At 33.2% G+C, this 19,866-nt stretch overlaps 1 protein-coding gene across 11 annotated transcripts in view; it reads left to right on the top strand.

Moving 5' to 3' along the window:
- MIA2 (MIA SH3 domain ER export factor 2) overlaps positions 1-19,866 on the top strand; it is an 89,768-nt gene that overhangs the window by 61,084 nt on the left and 8,818 nt on the right. For 9 of the 11 annotated variants that reach the window (XM_067737160.1, XM_067737155.1, XM_067737165.1 and 6 more), the window contains 4 exons: positions 1,790-1,857; positions 3,088-3,170; positions 4,829-4,957; positions 8,164-8,322. In XM_067737160.1, the coding sequence (XP_067593261.1) occupies positions 1,790-1,857; positions 3,088-3,170; positions 4,829-4,957; positions 8,164-8,322 (439 nt within the window). The remainder of the gene's footprint in view (positions 1-1,789; positions 1,858-3,087; positions 3,171-4,828; positions 4,958-8,163; positions 8,323-19,866) is intronic. The other 2 variants (XM_067737173.1, XM_067737170.1) reach the window with 1 other exon arrangement.

Genomic DNA, 19,866 nt, shown 5'->3' with positions numbered 1-19,866 from the left:
AGCAGTATTACTTTAATTTATTCCATACTTTTTTGATACATTTAGACATAAAGCACATATATATGTTTAAGAAAACAAAATCATATATTAACGTTTTATACCCTGCTTTCTTAATGTATCACAGATATTTTTATGAATGTTTTATAATTTATATAAACCTTTCTCATTTTATAAACTTTTAGTTTGTTTCCACTATTTTACTGTTATAAATAATTTCATAATTTCAGATGTTACTTTCTCTATTGAGCATTTCTTTGCTCCATCCTGTTAGATTTAATCTTTTCTTCCTTCAAACTGTCATAGTACTTTGCTTTTTTGTATCCCGTGGCAGGTACTATGGTCATTTATATTTGTCCTTACCACAGATTTAAGCTTATAGGGACTGTTTCGTTTTCCATAACACCTGTTCCTAATAGAATCTTTTTTGCATATTGTAAATATTTAATATCTGAATACGAATGTTTTGGAATACAGTGCAGTTATTCACTGTAATTACAGTTTTTGCTAACCTTTGGGTATAAACTTTTCAAGTATGAATCATTGCCATCAGTTTATTTTTATATTTCTCTGTTGTAGGTATATCTTTAATATATACGATACTATAATCAGAGTAGAACTTACTTTTGACTTAACTATGCATTTTTTTTGCCATATGCTTAATAGTAAATATGTTACACTATAGACAACATTTAGAAATGATTTTAGTTCTGCATTATTAAAAGTGAAATGAATTGGTATTTTGTTAACTAAAATTGTTATGGTGTAGTATTCTTTTTTGTTAGTACAAAATTGATTATATAATTATATATCAGAAAAAGATTCACACATGGAATCTTTTTGATATTGAGTGCTAAAATGTGGTTAAGCTACATTTTTGGTGCCCAGTTAAAGTCAATTCTCAGGTGCAGTTCACCATTTTAAGTGAACACATTTGATAATATAGTTCTTTTTACTTGTAAAAAGTTACAGACTGAGTTAATTTACCTACCTTTTTGTAATCGTTACATTTGCTCTAGTGGATTGCATTAATCTGGCAGGTCTGATGTTCCACACCCTGTTGCTTGTAATCTGGAGAGTCCACAGAATAACTGGGAAACATGCAGTATTCTATACAAGCTTAATTTTGCCCACAACTATTTGGGTATATTTCATGTTCTTGGTATAAGTGTAAGCTTTTTTTTCTAAAACATATATACTCTGATTTTTATTAAATGAAAGTGTCTCTAAGCAAATGTAAAAGACTAAAGGAATATATCTATACAGTGCTGTGTACTTAATAAACACACAGCATGCTTTGATTATATTCAGCCATTAAAAAAAATGGCCTTTACCAGCTCTGAAACTGTTTTAGACCTTTATAGGTTCACAGAATTATAGTGATTTCTTTCCAGAAGCGGTTACTTTGTTCCATAGCCAATGCGGCCATGCATAATGATCCTGAGTCTCAGTTCCTAAGCTTCGGTCCTGTTACATTGCTCTTGTCATTTTATTTGGATATTTACAGCACCAAATAATGCTAATCCTTGACTTCACATCAAGCTAAAAGCATTTCTTGCAAGTACATGATTAAACTGCAGCCTTAGGCTCATGTCTTCTGGTTATATGAAACTCATTCCCTTTTAAAATAATTTTCTGAATTAGAATTTTTTTACATTGAGTTTACTGAAATGGATACTTAGTTACTTAAGTGACTGGGATATTTGTATGCCATTATTGAGATATTTATATATGCTTATCTTTCATTTTAAGTTTTCATAAATGTTTTTAAAGATATATTATTTTCCTTAAGTTGGCAGCTCGAACTACTGAAAGAAACCTCAATGATTTAAGGAAAGAAAATGCTCACAACAGACAAAAGTAAGTATCTTAGTGGGAATACTTTAAAAACTTTAGTTATGACTTTTATTCTTAGTTGTCATTTTAGTAATTAGTTAATACTTTTATAAGGATAAACAAGAAAGCTTTCAGTGAACCCAACATATCTAGTGGTAAAGTATCTATTAGTTTTACTAGGAGTTACTAGATTTTTGTTTGAAACACTTGTCTTGGAGAGGTTACTCTAACAGAAGGAAACTTTTCACAGATTCTTTTGTAAAAAGTAACTTAAAAAAAAATTTTTTTTTAAACCAGTGTAGGTAGCAGGAGATTACCAGAGATGGAGATAGACAGGATGAATCTCTCTGATATAGTACTTCTCGGAGTATTAGCATCTTTTAATGAATAAGTGGATAGAATGTTTATTATTTCTCTTTTCCCCTGGTTTTATTGCATTGGATGGCATTGCTTTACAATAACAAAATGGATAGGAGGATAAAAGGGTACAGTGTACAATCAAAGGGAAGAGTAAACGCTTTTCTATGAAGATTGTGAAAGTCTTCCCATAGTGTTACAATTTCTTGACAGAATGTACTATTAACATTATCCAGTATTAGTTTTAGTCTTCTTGTCTTTTCTACTCACAAATGAAAACTGAATGATTAAATGTTTCATTTCAGATCTGATGGTGAAGAACTAGAAATAAGATTCTTTTAAAATGTCATATTTTTCAGATAAAAAAATTTAGGAGTAAAATAGTAGGATGAGTTAATCAGATTCCAATTTTATGTTATGATTGGAATCATATGGATAACATAATGGAAAGCATATGGGACTCAGAGCTGGGAGCCCTGTGTTTTAATCCTGGTACTTTCATTTTGCATAAATCATTTAAACTGCTAGCTTCACTTTCCTTAGTTGTAAAATAATAGACTTGAACTGGTTGACCTTGGAGGACCCTTCAAGATCTTTCTAAAATTTGGATTCTGTGATATAGTACTCTTTATACTCTGTTTTTGAAGAAACAAAACAAAACAATTCCAAGCCTCAACAAAACATCACTATTACTAGGCAAAAAGGAACCTGTTACCGCAAAATAAATAGTGGGGGATATGGAAAGGTATTTTGGTCAGAATAATTTTAAAGGATCTGTTTCTCTTATGTAGATATTGAGATAGTGAAGAGTAGCTTGTACTTAATAGTGGCAGTTTCTTGAAATGTGGGTGCTTTTCTTGGATGAGTAACTTAGAGATGTTTGTTCTTTATTTGCAGGTTAACTGAAACAGAGTTTAAATTTGAACTTTTAGAAAAAGATCCTTATGCACTTGATGTTCCAAATACAGCATTTGGCAGAGGTAGTTTTTTTTTTTTAATCCCTCATTTAAAATGCATATATTTTTATACATATTGCATATATAGTTTATATTAGTGTGAATTAACACTGCTAATAAATATTTTAGATTTTGGAGCTAGGGTTCTAATCTGAGTTCTCTCATGGTCTCCCAATTTTCTGAGTTTTGTTCTCTCGCAATAATGTAAATAATGGCTGCCTCCTTTTCTCAGTGGCATTTGTTAAGATAAAGTATGTTTAGTACCTTGAGCTCCTTGAGAAGCAAAGTGCTTTGTACATAGTAAGGTACTCATTAGTTATTTTTTTGGAGAATGAATAAGGATTGCTTAAATGGAATAGCATTGTGACTGTTTATATATTAACTATTCTTTGGAATTTGCTTGAATTATAAAAATAAGAATTAAAACAACTGGTTTTAAATTATTTAAAAGTATTCATTAAAAAGTTGGGAAAACCTTAATAATATGAGTTTTGATTGCTTTAATTATCCCTAAAAGAAACAGTTCTTTAGAAGATGTATTTAATATTTCTGTCCATTCATTAATGAGTTAGCATCTTTATGATCTCATACTATTCCAAATAGTTAAAATTTTTCCAAATAATTTTGGTTGAATTGGAATTAAGCTTCTAGGGCAGTGAAAACAAACTTATTTTTATATAGGTAGATTCCCCTTTTAATAACTGTTGAAAAGTTATAAAAATCACTTTTGAGAGTCCAGTTTCATTAAAATGAAAGTATTTCTACATTAAAAAATAGAAGATTGTTATGGATTTCAAATAGGAACAAAATCTGGAGTGGGGGGAATTATTCAGAAGGAATTTTTATCTGAATCTAAAGCAAAAAAGTCTCAGGGTAAATAATGCTTTGATCTTTTGTTGTAACTATATTTGAATATTATATAAGCTACATAATAAAATTTAACATGTTTGGAAAAGTGTTATTTTGGTGGCATTTAAGTTTGTTTGTTTTTTGATGTTGTTGATTTTTGATCTTTGAAAGTATAACCATTATTTGAGAATGGTGAAGTTTGTAAAATGATAAGGCTCTTCTTGGTTATATGGTTTATAGATAAAGTGATTTATTTAATGAATTATTTTATGTAAACTGAATTTTCACTGGTGATGAATCAAAAGTAATTTCTGATGTTTCAGAGTATTTTGTGGGTTTTTTTTTCCTACTTTTCAAAATGTGAGCTTTTCTCAAGTAATTCATGGCCCAACACAGCCTATCTGGGACTGGCCCTGATTTAAACAGAGCCCTTCCATGTTACAACCTTCACCAGCTTAAATATCTGGAAACATACTGCCATTAAAAACAAAACAAAACCAAACAAACTTCATGCCCCTGAAGTCCTCTTACTACTGTAAAATATGATGTCCTTTGCTTAATATTGTATGGTTATTCAAGTGTATTAGTTACCAAGGAGATGATGTTTTTATTGACTGAAGTGTCCATTTGGTAGATAGACTTTAAAAACAGAGGGTTCAATATTTAATTCTATCCCATATCAGCAAAACCCAAGGCATGGTTAGTATTTAAGACAGGGATTAAACTTAAATTGGCAATAGAATGACCCGAAGGTAATTGTTGAAATGGGATTCTAATCTGTAGTGTAGGTAATTGAAACTATGAATTTAAATATGCTGTTTTAATTATTCCAGAGCATTCCCCATATGGTCCCTCACCATTGGGTCGACCTTCACCTGAAATGAGAGCTTTTCTCTCCCCTCCAACTTTGTTGGAGGGTCCACTCAGACTCTCACCTTTGCTTCCAGGGGGAGGAGGAAGAGGTATATTGTTTAAACATCTTTATTACTCTAGATTTCTTCCTTACTTTATATTTTCATCTCAACTTATCTTTAAAATGATCTTTAAAATAAATCTTTGCAAAATACAGGCATTCCTTGCACTTATTCTGGGTTACTTTTGTTTGGAAAAGGAGCTCTGTGACATCTAATTTGAATATATTTTTCCCTTAGAAACACTGTTATAATGGATTACATTTTGTTCAAGGACTTGATATATATCTTTTAAAATCATATTTTAACTTCTTAAAAACTGTATTATACTATATATCACTTTATAAAGGATACATAAAATTGAATTTTAATGAAACATTATTGGAATATAGAATTTTAAAAATCTTTTTTACCTTATTATCATGATCTTTTTCATGGTAGAAAATCAACAAGTGAAAGATCCTTTTTTTTAAAAAAAAAACAAAAAACAAGGAATTCAGAAGTGCTCTCTTGAAGGCAGAGTTTTGATGGGAACCTAAAAGAGACCTAAATCATTTGTTAATACTTTGAGAAACTGACCCCAAATTGTCTGCTTTGTTACCTTCTTATGTGTTTTTGAGAATTTCCAGAGCCACTTCAAGCATTAGCTATTGATATTTCTGCATTTACCTCATCAGCGCTTACCCTGATGTTACCTGTATATCTGGAGTTTTACTCTTTTGATCTCTCAACTATATTTTGTTTACTTTGTCAAGTTACTTTAAAATTTTCCCTTGAGTTGTAGCAAAATTCAAACCTATGTATTCCAAAATCAAGAGTCTTAGGTTTTTAGCACCAAATCTGTGTTTATATCATGTCATATTATACACACCAACATAAATGTAATTGAAACCAGTCACATGAAATAGCACTACCCTTACTATTTTTGATGCTTTCTGATATTTTCTATTCAGTTCTATTCCATTTCATTAAAAAAGAATGCTAGTTAAGATTAAGTTAATTTCATGTACCACAATGGGTTGTAGCCAGCAGTCTGAAAAACAGTGCCCTAGAAATAAGGGTATATAATTGGCAAAACTGCAAATGTGAATCACTGGAAGTTGAATGACATAAGTCAAGGATTGCTTGTAGTCAACTGAATATTTGGAATAACAGTAAAAATTACCTTTGATTTCTCCTCTCCTATTTAAATTACTTTCCTTTCTTTTTAAATTACTTTCAAGATACAGTGTGGTTAGCATTTGCAAGTGTGTTTTACTATTCATTAGAAAAGCTACAGAAGTTTTAGGTAAGTTATCAGCAGGTCTTAAAAAGAGTTGTTTTGAACTAAAAGTTTCTGTGACCCACCAGAGAAGAATGACCTTTCCTTTCCTTCCTCTTGTTATCATTTTTTTTTTGAAAGTTTGGATGAGATAGATGTTTGAATAAGGTTGAGTATAGGAAAATAATTTCTTTTTAGAGTAAATTGTATGTAACTTTTGGACTGAATGAAAAATCTTAACCTTTAGCGTTTTCATGTTTGCAGTTTTTCACCTGGTAGTCACTTGGCCTGTACTTTGTTCTCTGGAAGTAAACAATCAGGAGAAAGCCTTTGAATGTCTCCTTTAAAGATCTGTCCTTCACTCTAGACAAACAGCCTAATGGACTCTCGCACATGTCTCGTTGATTTAATTTTCTGCTTTCCCAGCCTTTTTCTTCTAATGAACTGATTAGAAAGATGAACATGCTAGAAGGACGAAGGAAAAGTTGACGTTCTGATATAAAAGTCAGTTGGCCTCCTGACTCTACAAAAGAGAGTAGATAGGACAATTTTAAAGATTACTACATATTAAAAAAAATGGTTATACTTACTTGTACAAGTTACCATGAAAAGGTCGTATTAGTTTTAGTCTCTTTTTTTTTTTTAAGATTTATATTTTATTTATTTTTTACATCTTTATTGGAATATAATTGCTTTACAGTGGTGTGTTAGTTTCTGCTTTAGTCTCTTCTTTTAAAGGAGGTACTGAAATGTGGGAAGCATTGTAGAAAGATTTCTATTAAAACAATTTTTTTAAAACTGTTTTTTGAACTCATTCCCCCCTCAATGACAGATGAAGTATTAATTTATTTTGTTATTTAATGTTAAAAATTTTTTAATATTTTTCATTTTAATTGAATATGGGTTATTAATTGAGGTACCATTCTTTCTGTGATCATAGGAAAGGAACTTTAAAATGATTCTCCTTCTTTATAAATGTTAGCATGTCAGTTTTTCTTATCCAAATGAGTGTTACCTTGTTCAAACTGTTTATTTCGACAGTGCTGTTGTTTTTGAAACTCTTGTTTTAGACTCGCCTTCAGAGTTGTGAGCTGTCTTTGAGGGTGAATTTGATATTTAGAAATTGCTAGAAGCCATTTAAAGCCAAATTTATTTGGCAGATATAAAGTTTGTAATCAGACTGGTTAAAATCATTTTGGGGCAGAAGTAGAGAGTCATGTTACAACATTAAGATCCAATTTTTTGAGTGGCTCTTAAGTTAATCTGAGTACATTTCTAAAAGAGTTGTTCTAAAAAAATACTTCGAGGGCTTCCCTGGTGGTGCAGTGGTTGAGAATCCGCCTGCCTATGCAGGGGACGCGGGTTCGTGCCCCGGTCCGGGAGGATCCCACATGCCGCAGAACGGTTGGGCCCGTAAGCCATGGCCGCTGAGCCTGTGCGTCCGGAGCCTGTGCTCTGCAGCGGGAGAGGCCACAACAGTGAGAGGCCCGCGTACCGCAAAAAAAAAAAAAAAAAAAACTTCGAGTCATTTCAGAAATATTGAAATAGGTATATTAGCCTCTAAGATGACTGTTTTAAAGGCATCATGTGCTTTTTGACTATTGGCATATTAGTTTAAGCAACAAAAACCTGATTTTGTAATTATTATATCTGGTATAGACATCTCTTGCTTTGCAATTCACTTTCTACCCTTATTTTTCAGACTTAGTGGTTATAATTTTCAGTTTAACCACTGATTTTATGTGTAAATAATGATGGTGATAACATTTAGAAATATTTTATAGGCAAGTGTTTGCTTATGTACATGACAATTATTTTTTCCTTTTTGTCTTAGAAATGGCTTTGGTAGGATAGAGTTACAGTTTAATGTGTCTTAGGGAAACTTTGTTGGAATCTGATTGTTTTTCCGTTTTAAAAAGGTCTGGATGTTATTTGATGGTGGATCTTGTAATACTTTTTTAGATAAAACATAGTTGTATTTTTCTTCTTTAATTAGGCTCAAGAGGCCCAGGGAATCCTCTGGACCATCAGATTACCAATGAAAGAGGAGAATCAAGCTCTGATAGGTTAACTGATCCTCATAGAGCATCATCTGACACTGGGTCCCTTTCACCTCCCTGGGAACAAGATCGTAGGATGATGATTCCTCCATCAGGTATGGAAAGAGTATGTTAGTATGTTTATTTGAAAGGCAAGCAGTATGTGCAACATACAGGAATGGAAGAAAAGAAGAGAACGTGTGTGCCCTGTCTTAAGAAAAGCCATGATATATATTAGAAAACAACAATACACACATTTCCAAATAGAATAATTAGGGATAATTGTTCACATTACAGAAGGCTGTCCTCTCTGCACCCCCCCTGCCCCCCCGCCGCCCCATGGAATGTCTTTACTGTTTTTGTTGCTCATAGAAGTGATACATGTTTATATTTATGTTAGAAAATCCAAACAATGGAGAAATGTATAATTAGGAAAGTGAAAAAAATCCCCCTCATCATCTTAAGCATGCCCTTCCCAGAATTTAGTTTTATATCTTTTAGGGAGTTCCTTTTTGGTATGCATTCATAAACCTAGGTATACCAATTCCTTCATCACTTCTGTGCAGTTATACTATTCACCTTCTTGTAATTGTCTTTTTTTTTTTTAATTTTATTTATTTATTTTTGGCTGTGTTGGGTCTTCGTTTCTGTGCGAGGGCTTTCTCTAGTTGCGGCGAGCGGGGGCCACTCTTCACCGCGGTGCACGGGCCTTTCACTGTCACGGCCTCTCTTGTGTGGAGCACGAGCTCCAGACGCGCAGGCTCAGTAGTTGTGGCTCACGGGCCTAGTTGCTCCGCGGCATGTGGGATCTTCCCAGACCAGGGCTCGAACCCATGTCCCCTGCGTAGACAGGCAGATTGTCAACCACTGCGCCACCAGGGAAGCCTGTAATTGTCTTTTTACCTTGAACAGTATATCTTAGATTAATTGCCAAAATAAATATATTTACCAGAAGACTCACAGTAGAACATCCTGAAGTAAGGCAATAACTGCTGTTCTCCTGATAGAACTAAAATCTCCCCTACTTTCTCAAGGGATGTATTTTAAATTATTCAGCTTGCTAAACTTTTATTTATGCATAGTGTTTCACGGACAGACACTGTTATGTAAAATGAACTATGCCTGCTTTGTATAAATTAGTTACAATTAAAAAAATATACTAGTTCAGATTGCTTCCTGAGGAGTTGGAGGTAAGAATACTGTGATAAACAAACCTTTAATTCCAAGAATTAGCCTTTGCTTTGATAGTGTGTATGTTCTATGAAGTGGTACCTCCTTTGGTTTGATATCACTTTCCTCGGCTTGATATCACTCGAATATCAGCTTCATAAAGACAGAGATTTGTGTCACTTTAGTTCACTGCTGTATCTCCAGCACCTAGAACAATGCTGGACCTGTAGTACTTGCCCAGTAAATATTTGTTGAATGAATGAATACCCCAATAATTCACAGAAAGCTGAATATTTTTTCTCATTGTTTTTATATTTAGAAATATATATGCTGTGACTTAAAAACTTAAGAATCTGTTAGCAGGTGGCATAGAACATCCTTTTTTCAAGGACTTTTTCTTGAGTAACTTTCATTTTAAAGTTTAGCTGTGATAAAAATAAAGATTAATAAACTACAGCCCCTTTCTTAAGGAACTTGATTTCAGGGTTTTGTTGGATATCATATTTCTGTATATCTTTGTAGAGGACATTCCTTTTGAGAATTTACAAGCTGTCAGTACCAAGAGTCCCTGTCACATGCTCTGCCTACCTCCCCAAGTATTATCCAGTGTAGTGATTCTCAAACTTGGCTTATCATCAGAAATAATCTAGGGAACTTCAAAAAAAAATGCAAATACCTGGGTTTCACCTCATTACACCTTTTTTTTGGGTAAATTTTATTGAAGTATAGTTGATTTACAATGTTGATTTATATTACACCTTCTGAACATGAACTCTGGAGGTAAGCTCTGTATTTCTAAAAAACTCCCTGGGAGGTTCTGAGGATTAGCTAAATTTAAGAACCACTAATCTATTCAGTGCCCTTACTAAATGGAGAAGGGCATTGAGTCCCTGAAGAGATTAGCTAACAATCTTAGGTTAAAACAGCCAGGTGAGGAGCTGAGACTAGAGCTCAAATAGTAGTGACTGTTATCCATAAAATTGGAACAAATTTTACATGTCCTTTAAAAACTGCCTGAAACCAGTAATTTTTCAGACATTTCGGTGTTGTCCCAGGTCTCAGTCTCTTTTCATTTTGTTTCCAATTTTTTTCCCTTCTTTTTTCAGTTGAATAATTTCTTTTGATCTGTCTTCAAGTTTAGTGACCCTTCCCTCTGTCACTTCCAGTCTGCTGTTAAGCCCATCCAGTACAATTTTATTTTAGGTATTGTATTTTTCAGTTCTAGAATTTCCTTTTTTTTTTTAAGTTTTGATTTCTTTGCTGAAATTTCTTACTTTTTAAAAATCACTATAAGTATTTTTTTAAACCCCAATATCTGCTTTAAAGTCCTTGTATGGTCATTCTAACATCAAGGTCATCTTGAGGATGGCCTCTATTAATTGTATTTTCCCTTTAAGAATGGGTCACATTTTTCTGTTTCTTTGTATATTAATTTTGGATTGTATTATAGACATTGTGGAGGTTCAGGATTCTACCGTATTTCTCTGAAGACTGTTGTTTGTTTTGTGTTACAAGACAATTAAGTTGGTGAAACTGTAGACTTATTCTCTCCTGTGGTGGGTAGCAGCTCAAATATCAGTTCAGTTTTTAGCCTTTGCTGAAAACTGCTTAAGTTTGCCTCACATGTGTGTGGTTCAGGGGCAGCAATAGACTTGGGCAGAAAACTCAGAATTTTAGGTTCCACTTCTCTGGCTCTCATGAGCTCTGTCCTTTGGTTTTTCAAGCCAGAAAGTTCTGTGAATTTTGACTGCTCTGTGCTATAGTTTGACTGTGGTCTGCTTTCAGGCTAAACTATAAAGGAAAACTCACCCCATATGGGTCCCTTCTTTCAAGTTCCCACTCCTTTCCCAAATCTGCCTACTTTTGTTCATGGTCCTGAGTCTTCAGCTATTTATTTCATTATTTTTAAATTTTTTGATTTTTTCCAGTTTTATTGAGATACATAATTGACACACAGCACTGTGTAAGTTTAAGGTGTACCGCACAATGTGTTGCCTTACACACATCGTGAAATGATTACCTACCATAATAAGTTTAGTGACATCCATCATCTCATATAGATACAAAATAAAAGAAAAAAAGTTTGGGAATTCCCTGGCGGTCCAGTGGTTAGGACTCGGTGGTTTCATTCCCGGGGCCTGGGTTTGATCCCTGGTCGGGGAACTAAGATACCACAAGCCCCGTGACTCAGCCAAAAAAAAGGAAAAAATTTTTTTTTCCCTTGTGATGGGAACTCTTAGTATTTATTGTCTTAACAGTTTTCCTATGTATCATACAGCAGTGTTAACTACGGTCATCATGTTGTACCTTACATCCCTAGTACTTATTTATTTTATGACTGGTGGTTTGTACCTTTTGATCCCCTTCACCCAGTTTCCCTTCTCTCTCCCCCCACCTCTGGTAACCACAAATCGAATCTCTTTTTCTATGAGTTTGGTTTTTGTTTTTTCAGATTCCACATGTAAGTGTGATCATGCAGGATTTGTATTTCACGTAGCATAATGCCCTCAAGGTCCATTCATGTTTTCACATATGGCAAGATTTCCTTCTTTTTTATGGCTGAATAATATTCCATTGTTTGTATGTGTATATACATTTTCTTTATCCATTCATCCATCAATGAATTCTTAGGTTGTTTCCATGTCTTGGCTATTGTAAATAATGCTGCAGTGAATATGGGGATGCAGATATCTTTTCAAGTTAGTGTTTTTGGGTTTTTTTGGGATAAATACCCAGAAGTGGAATTCCTGGATCATATGGTAGTTCTATTTTTAATTTTTTGAGGAACTTTGATACTGTTTTCTATAGTAACTACACTTCAGGTAGTTATTTTTTGTAAATTGTCTGGACTTATTATATGTAGGAGGGTCAGTCTGTTATGAGCTTACTCTGCCATGCTAGAAATGGAACCTGGTATCCATTATTTTCAGAGTCTAACTGAAAATTCAAAATTGTGAACTTCTGAATCTGCCATGCTAGAAGTGGAACCTGGTATCCATTATTTTCAAAGTCTAACTGAAAATTCAAAATCGTGAGCTTCTGAATTAACGTCTTCATAGAAGAGATATATATCCATTCGATAGAGAGTGTTTCCAAATAATGTAACTGATCCATTTGGTTTAACACAGGGGCACCTGTGCCAGTGCTAATCTTAATGAAATAGGATAACTCTACAGAAAGAGCAAAGGAATTTTAGAGACTGTCCTATACTTTACGAATGAGTGGGGTTAAATGACTCCAAAGATTCTACTTGAATTGGAGCAATGCTGATAAATGTATTTAGCTATTAGCCCTGTTTTCACCTAGAGTAAAATTATAAAAATATTCTGTGTTTGCCCTCAGTACATCCCTATTTCATCTAAATAGTCACTGAACAGGTTTCTGGGTTGATTCTTTTATTTTGTATTACTCTTAGCTAATTGGTAAATTAGAACACTGAATAAGGAAGGAGGAGACCTAGGTTTTTATCATAACACTGATATTAATTTTTTGTATAATCTTGAGTTTTTCATTTTACCTGTCACTGTTTTCTCAGCTCTAAAATGTGGACTTGCATAAAATAAGAGATGGCAATAATCTAATCTCCCCCTACGTACATTTTATATTATGTTGAACTATCAGGACTCATGAAGAGTCCTGCTTTCTAGTAATAATTGTGTCTTTAAGATTTTTCTTAAATTTTAAAATATTTTAGTTTAAAACACTTGTGTTAAAAAATAATGACAACGAGAATAACTAAATTTCTGAATGATGTGGCCTCCGTAGTTGTTTCAGATTTTCTGTAATTTAGTCCTATTAAGCATACTTTGTAAAATTCATATATTCCCTTAACATGTTAGTACCTGGCCAAAATTAAAAAAAAATTTCTTTACTTAAGATGAGTAAGCAGAAATAATTTTAAATGATTCTATAATTCCAAGGAATCATTTGTTTTTGCACTGTTAAATACTTCGGGGTGGGGGGAATGTTCTTACCTTATATAGTCAAAAAAGATATACTCTAACTTGTCTTTTTCCTGTATATTATATTTCAGATATTTTTATTACTTAGAAGTTTTGTTAACAGTATAGATCTAGTTTCTTCAAGTAATCAACATTTTATTTTCACTATTTTTAGCTGCAAATCAATCTTTTAATAGACCAATATAGGTTTTAATCATCTTTTCTTCCAGAATTCTGCAGTGTAATGTATATGTTCATCTAACATTCTTTTATGTGTTTATAATTTAGAGTGCATGTTGTAGCGCAAGAATCGTTCAGCTGAAAAAGTATTTGGACTGGAAATTAAGAAATTTGGTTTCTAATCTTCACTCTTTTTAATCGTTTTATGTGTTTTGAAACTTGTTTTATCTCTTTGGACCTCAGTCCTTATATACAGTGAGAGAGATGAACTGAGTGAGCTGTGTAATCTGTTTATCTGAGTAGTAGAAAATTTAGTTAGGTAGGGCTTCCCTGGTGGCACAGTGGTTGAGAGTCCGCCTGCCGATGCAGGGGACACGGGTTCGTGCCCCGGTCTGGGAAGATCCCACATGCCACGGAGCGGCTAGGCCTGTGAGCCATGGCCGCTGAGCCTGCGCGTGCTCTGCAACGGGAGAGGCCACAACGGTGAGAGGCCCGCGTACCGGAAAAAAAAAAAAAAAAAAAGAAAATTTAGTTAGGTATTAATGGTTAATGCTGAATTTGTTAGATAATGTTCAATCTAGTTGGTAGACCAAATAGCGTATTGTAATATACAATGTTAGTAAAACCAAAGACTATTTACACATTCTTTTCTAAACCTAATTGATGAACATACCTTTTTCAGTTCTTAAAAACTTCTTATTGGGAGAGTTCCTGTTCTAGGTCAAGCTACAATTTAATCAAATTGGTAAATGTTGACACCAGTAAGCAGTGATAAGTTATGTTAATACCTAGAGCAACCACCAAAAAAATCCTCAAAAATCATCAGATAAATCATCATCAGAATAGACATGCTTTTCAAGCCCCAAGGGAACATTTCCCAAGATTGATCATATCCTGTGCCATGAAACAAACATTAACAAATTCAAAAGAATTGAAATCATATAGTGTGTTCTCTGACATTGGTGGAATCAAGCTAGAAATGAACTAGAAATGAACTAGAAATGATATATGCAATAATTTGAATAGATCTCAAGGGCATTATGTTGACTAAAAAAATAGTCTCAGAAGGTCACATATTATATGATTTCATGTATATAACATCCTTGAAATGACAAAATCATAGAACTAGAAAACAGATTAGTGGATGCCATGAGTTAGGGATGGAAGGGGGAGGAGAGTGGATGTGACTAAAGGGTAGCATGGAGAGATCTTTTTGGTAATGGAATAGTTCTGTATCTTGAGTGTGGTGGTGGTTTCACAAATCTACACGTGATAAAATGGCAAGAACTATACACGTTAGTCATAGGACCAATGTTAGTTTCCTGGTTATTATATTGCTCTATATTTGTGAAAGATGTAAACATTTGGGGAAACTGGGTAAAGGGTATGCAGGAACTTTCTGTATTATTTTTGCAGCTCTCTGGGAATCTTTATTTTAAAATCAAAAGTTAAAAAAAACCTTCTTATCTGGATACAATACACATATAGTAAAGTGCAGGTGTTTTAAAGCATATTAACCTGATGATTATTTTACAATTTGAGCACACCTATAAACCAGCATTCAGATTAAGGGACAGTTTTCTGATTATTTTTATTCATCTTATGAATTTAGATAGAAATCTTTACAATTAAAGCAGAAAAAAGTTCTTGATAAATAATATAAATAAGTTAATATTCACATATCATAAGTAATCAGAATTAGAATTTTAACAGGAAAATGTTCTGGAAATAACAAGCCCATTATAAATTCTTAATAAATATTGGACTGCAACAAAAATTTAATCAGTGTGGCTTACCTTGCTCAGTGTTTCATTCTGTAAGAAGTGGAACTTTATTCTGTGCGGTTCTCATCCTGTTGAAGTTCAGGAGTAGAAAAGCAAACACATGAAAGTGCTTTTTAAAACCTCTCTTTGAATCACAGTAGCTAACATTTGATTGGCAAAGCAAGTCACATGACAGAATTTGGAACCATTGGGCAGGATATATATTCTACCTCTTAAGAACAGGGCTACAAGGAAGGGTGAAGAATTGAGGTCATGAATGCAGTCTACCCAGAGGGGTTATACTTTTATAATGTGTTTTCACTTATTATATAACTATCTTTTTAAAAATATATTGGGGTAACATAATTTCTTAGATTTTAAAATTACCTTTTGGAAGAAAGGAATATATGATTTTTCTGTTTAGTTCCACTTAAGTAATTGCCTTGTTTTCTTTGTACTTGCTCTTATTTACAAAGCTGTGCATAGTAAGCAATCTTGAAGAGTAATAATTTAAGCAAGTTTTTAGAAAGTCTTAAAATACGATCTCTTAACTCCCATATTTAGTAGTTACTAATACATTTTAAGAGGCATGCATATCAAAATATTCTTATGCTTTTTATAAACTGTAATTAGTAACTATGTTTCAACAATACTAGTAACAAATAATTCAAATAAGAAAAGTAATGCTAGAATTTAAAGGATAGTTTTTTGACTGTCAGGGTATGAATCTGCAGGATTCTTGGCTTTTAGTCTTTTAACTGATTCTTGAGAATTATATCTACAAATAATATGTAGTGCAGGTATTAATCAGTAATATATTCATGAATCTAACAAGAAAGATAGTAATTGTGTCTAAGTTCATGTAAATACTTTATTTTGTTAGAATTTTAAGTTAAAAAAAAAGTAAGAAAACCACAGATAGTTTAATGAAAAAAGTTTCAGTTTTTATCATTTTTTCACCCTTTGGTATTCTTGACCTCTCAGTGCCCCTCTTGATCTTTCAGTACTCTGACTTCAGTGTCCTTCTGTTCCTCTATCTAGCCTCACAGCCTCCTTTTCTAGGAATAGAGAAGTAATAGAGAAGAATGAGAATCTTAATTCTCAGCAGATCTTGTGCTACTTAATGTAGAGAGATATGCATTAAAGGTGAATTATGTCATTTCCCCTCCTTGTACTTTTTTTTTAATAAATAAATTTATTTATTTTTGGCTGCATTGGGTCTTCATTGTTGCATGTGGGCTTTCTCTAGTTGTGCCCAGCGGGGGCTACTGTTCGTTGCAGTGCGTGGCCTTCTCATTGCGGTGGCTTTTCTTGTTGAGGAGCACAGGCTCTAGCCGCATAGGCTTCAGTAGTTGTGGCACGCGGGCTCAGTAGTTGTGGCGTACGGGCTTAGTTGCTCTGCGGCATGTGGTATCTTCCTGATCCAGGGATTGAACCCGTGTCCCCTGCATTGGCAGGCGGATTCTTAACCACTGCGCCACCAGGGAAGTCCCTGCATCAAGTTTCTTGATATGCAAGATCATTAACTTGGGATAGGAGAGGAGGGGATTGTCAGAGATTTGGAGGGAGAAAAAGGTACAGAGTAGCCATTTAGGAGAGTGAAGCTGCTTAAATGTCAGTGAAATGTGGTATGATTACAGAGCAATGTTGAATATCTACTTGAAGCTTATGGTCCTAGATTTGAAAGAGACTAGCCAATACTATGTTTTAATATAGTTTATAATCATAAAAAATTTAATTTATCATTACAGTTACTTTGGGGTGCTTACTTTGTGCCAGATGTTATGTTAAGTGCTTTATATTAATCATTTGAAGAATCTTAAGAGTGTTATTCCCATTTTACAGATTAAGAAACAAAAACATAGATAATATAGCAAAATACTGTATATCACCTCCCAGAATTTACATATTAATGTTTATTTCATATATATATATTTATATATATATATATATATATATATATATATATATATATGTAGCTGTGTGTGTGTGTGTGAGAGAGAGAGAGAGGGAGGGAGAAGGGGAGAGAGAGAATGGGTACATAAAACATAAAAATAAATAGCACACTATATCAGTTGAAGTCTATTCTGTTTCCTTTCCGAAGGTCATTACGTTCCTTCTTTCGCAGAGGCAACCACTCATGAGTTTAATGTGTGTAAAGTTACAGTCTATATATGATTTTTTTAAAAGTATTTTTCTATTTTATCAAGTTTTTATCAGCATATATTCTTGAATTCTTTCCATTTTAATATAAAGTTTATTATTTTAATTGCTGTATAAATAAATATATGAATATACCACAATATATTTATCCAGTCTTATCTAATCTCCTCTGATGAACATATACGGTGTTTCCAGTGTTTCACCATTACTAACAATGCTGCAATTAACACTTTTTGTTTTACACATGTGTTCTTTAGAGATGAGTCCAGTTAATGAAATTGCTGGGAAGTAAGATATGTGTAGTTTCGGTTTTAATAAATGTTGCCCTTTGGCCTCAAGAGTAGTTATGTGTGAAGAATTTGAGAGTAGCTATTTCTTCAATACCTGATGTAAAACTTTTTTGAATATTTCCAGCCACATGAGTTAAAAGTTTTCTCATTTTTCTTCCTTTGATTATTTTTTGTAGTTCTTTTATTATTAGTAAGCTTGAGCCTCTTTTCATATTTATTGATCATTTGTATTTCCTCCTGTAAATTGCCTGATCCATTTCCCTCTTGCTTAATAGGAATTCTTAGTATCCTTTGGATACTAATCTTTTATATTTTGCAAATATTTTCTTAGTTTATTATTATGTATGTTATTGTTATACATCAAAAAACAAGTTTTCAAATTTTGTTATAGGTAAGTTAATTTATTTTTATGGAATTTTTGTTTTCTTTAAGACTTATCTTTAGATTAAAAATATATTCTCTGTTTTCTTCTAAATATTTAAAATTTTGTTTTGATTTTTAAGCCTTTAGTCTGGATTTTATTTTTGTTTTAATGTTTAGTTGGAGAGTTATTTTTTTCCCCATTGGATAGACAGTTGTTTTAATACTGTATATTGGTATATCAATTTGAAATATCACTTTTATCTTAAATGTCCATATTTGCATAGGTCTGTTTCTTAGACATTTTCTCTGTACCATTGGTCTCTTTATTCCAGAGCCATAACCTGTCCATATCAATGCTTTTATCAACTACTTCCTGGAAATTTTGCTTTCCATTCCTTTTAAATTCCTTAATCATTAGATTAAACTTATTTCTTCACATTCTATGTGAAGATGCTTATTGTACTTGATTAGCAAACAGTATTGAATTAAAAAAAATTCAAACCCTTTATCCATCTTTATAATTCTCTTCTCAACCATGCTGATGTTCTTGTTATGTGATAGACCCCCAAATTATTAAACAGTTACTCAAGGAACTATTGCAATCCAAGACTTGTTTTGGAATGAAAAGAGATGAATAACACTTCTGTTTGAACTAGACATCTTGAATTTTTTTCTGATTTTTAGTTTACGAAATTGCTTCACAATGCACTGTACATTCCTTCCCACTCTTTTATTCATTTTTTCTCTGATTTTTTTCCTTCTCCCATTATTTCTTTTTAATCAGCTCTTTTCTTAGAAGGGTGGTAGGAAACAAAGGTAAAAAGGCAAAAAAGAAGGGAACCATTCATGTCCTTATTTGTATTTTAGTCTTTGATTAGTCATATGCTTTCTACATAGTTTTATCTTATTACATTAAATGTGTGTGTGTGTGTGTGTGTGTGTGTGTGTGTGTACATGTACATATACATGTATATGTGTATTTGAATTTGACCAGAATACCATTGTTTACTTGTTCATCCTTCCTTATTTTTCTTTCAGGGCAAGCTTTACCTCCTCTGTGATATCATTTCTGACTCCTCTAATCAGAATTAGATAGGCCATCTCTCATATTATTTGTATGCCCTTTTATTTAAGGCATTAATTTATTTGTTTCTGTCACCATAAGGGCACAGACTGTATCAAAACCAACTTTGTATCACTAATGCCTGGCACATAATAGGAGCTGGTAGATTTAATTATCCCAGAGGAGGGCAATGTGGACATATAATTGATAAAATAGAATACTTGTAGCAAAATTTTGTATTTCTGAGGTTATTGATATTGTGGGGATGTATTTTAGAAGCAAAATAATGATATGGTATCTTGAGAGCTGATTGAGAAAGAGTTGGGAAGTTTTCAGGTTTCCCCATCTTATCCTTATCCCCTTGCCCAGCTCTGCCATTTAATTAATCCCATGTTTAAAGTAGAAAGGGAAAATTCAGTTTAGATCTCAGTGGTTGTTATTGGCCTTTTCTTCCACTGGGCTAATTCATTCAGACCATTGAGACAGCTCTGAAACGGGGAGGAAATGAGCCTTCAAGACTATCTGGATCTTCCTCTTCTAAGTCACATCCCTTGAACCTTGAGAGCTCATTAAATATTCTCTTCATTGACTCTAGTTGTTGCCAGGTGGTATCCTTCACTTTGTGTGGGAAAGATGTGTCAATAAGGTCCCATGTGGCTGAGTCAGATGACAAGTGACATCCAACATTGTATGGAGTTCACATTATGAACCACAGCCTGAGACAGTC

Source organism: Pseudorca crassidens, chromosome 1 (assembly GCF_039906515.1).
Source record: "Pseudorca crassidens isolate mPseCra1 chromosome 1, mPseCra1.hap1, whole genome shotgun sequence".
Taxonomy (NCBI): domain Eukaryota; kingdom Metazoa; phylum Chordata; class Mammalia; order Artiodactyla; family Delphinidae; genus Pseudorca; species Pseudorca crassidens.
Note: the sequence above shows the minus strand (reverse complement) of the source record. Positions and strands in the feature narration are given on the sequence as shown.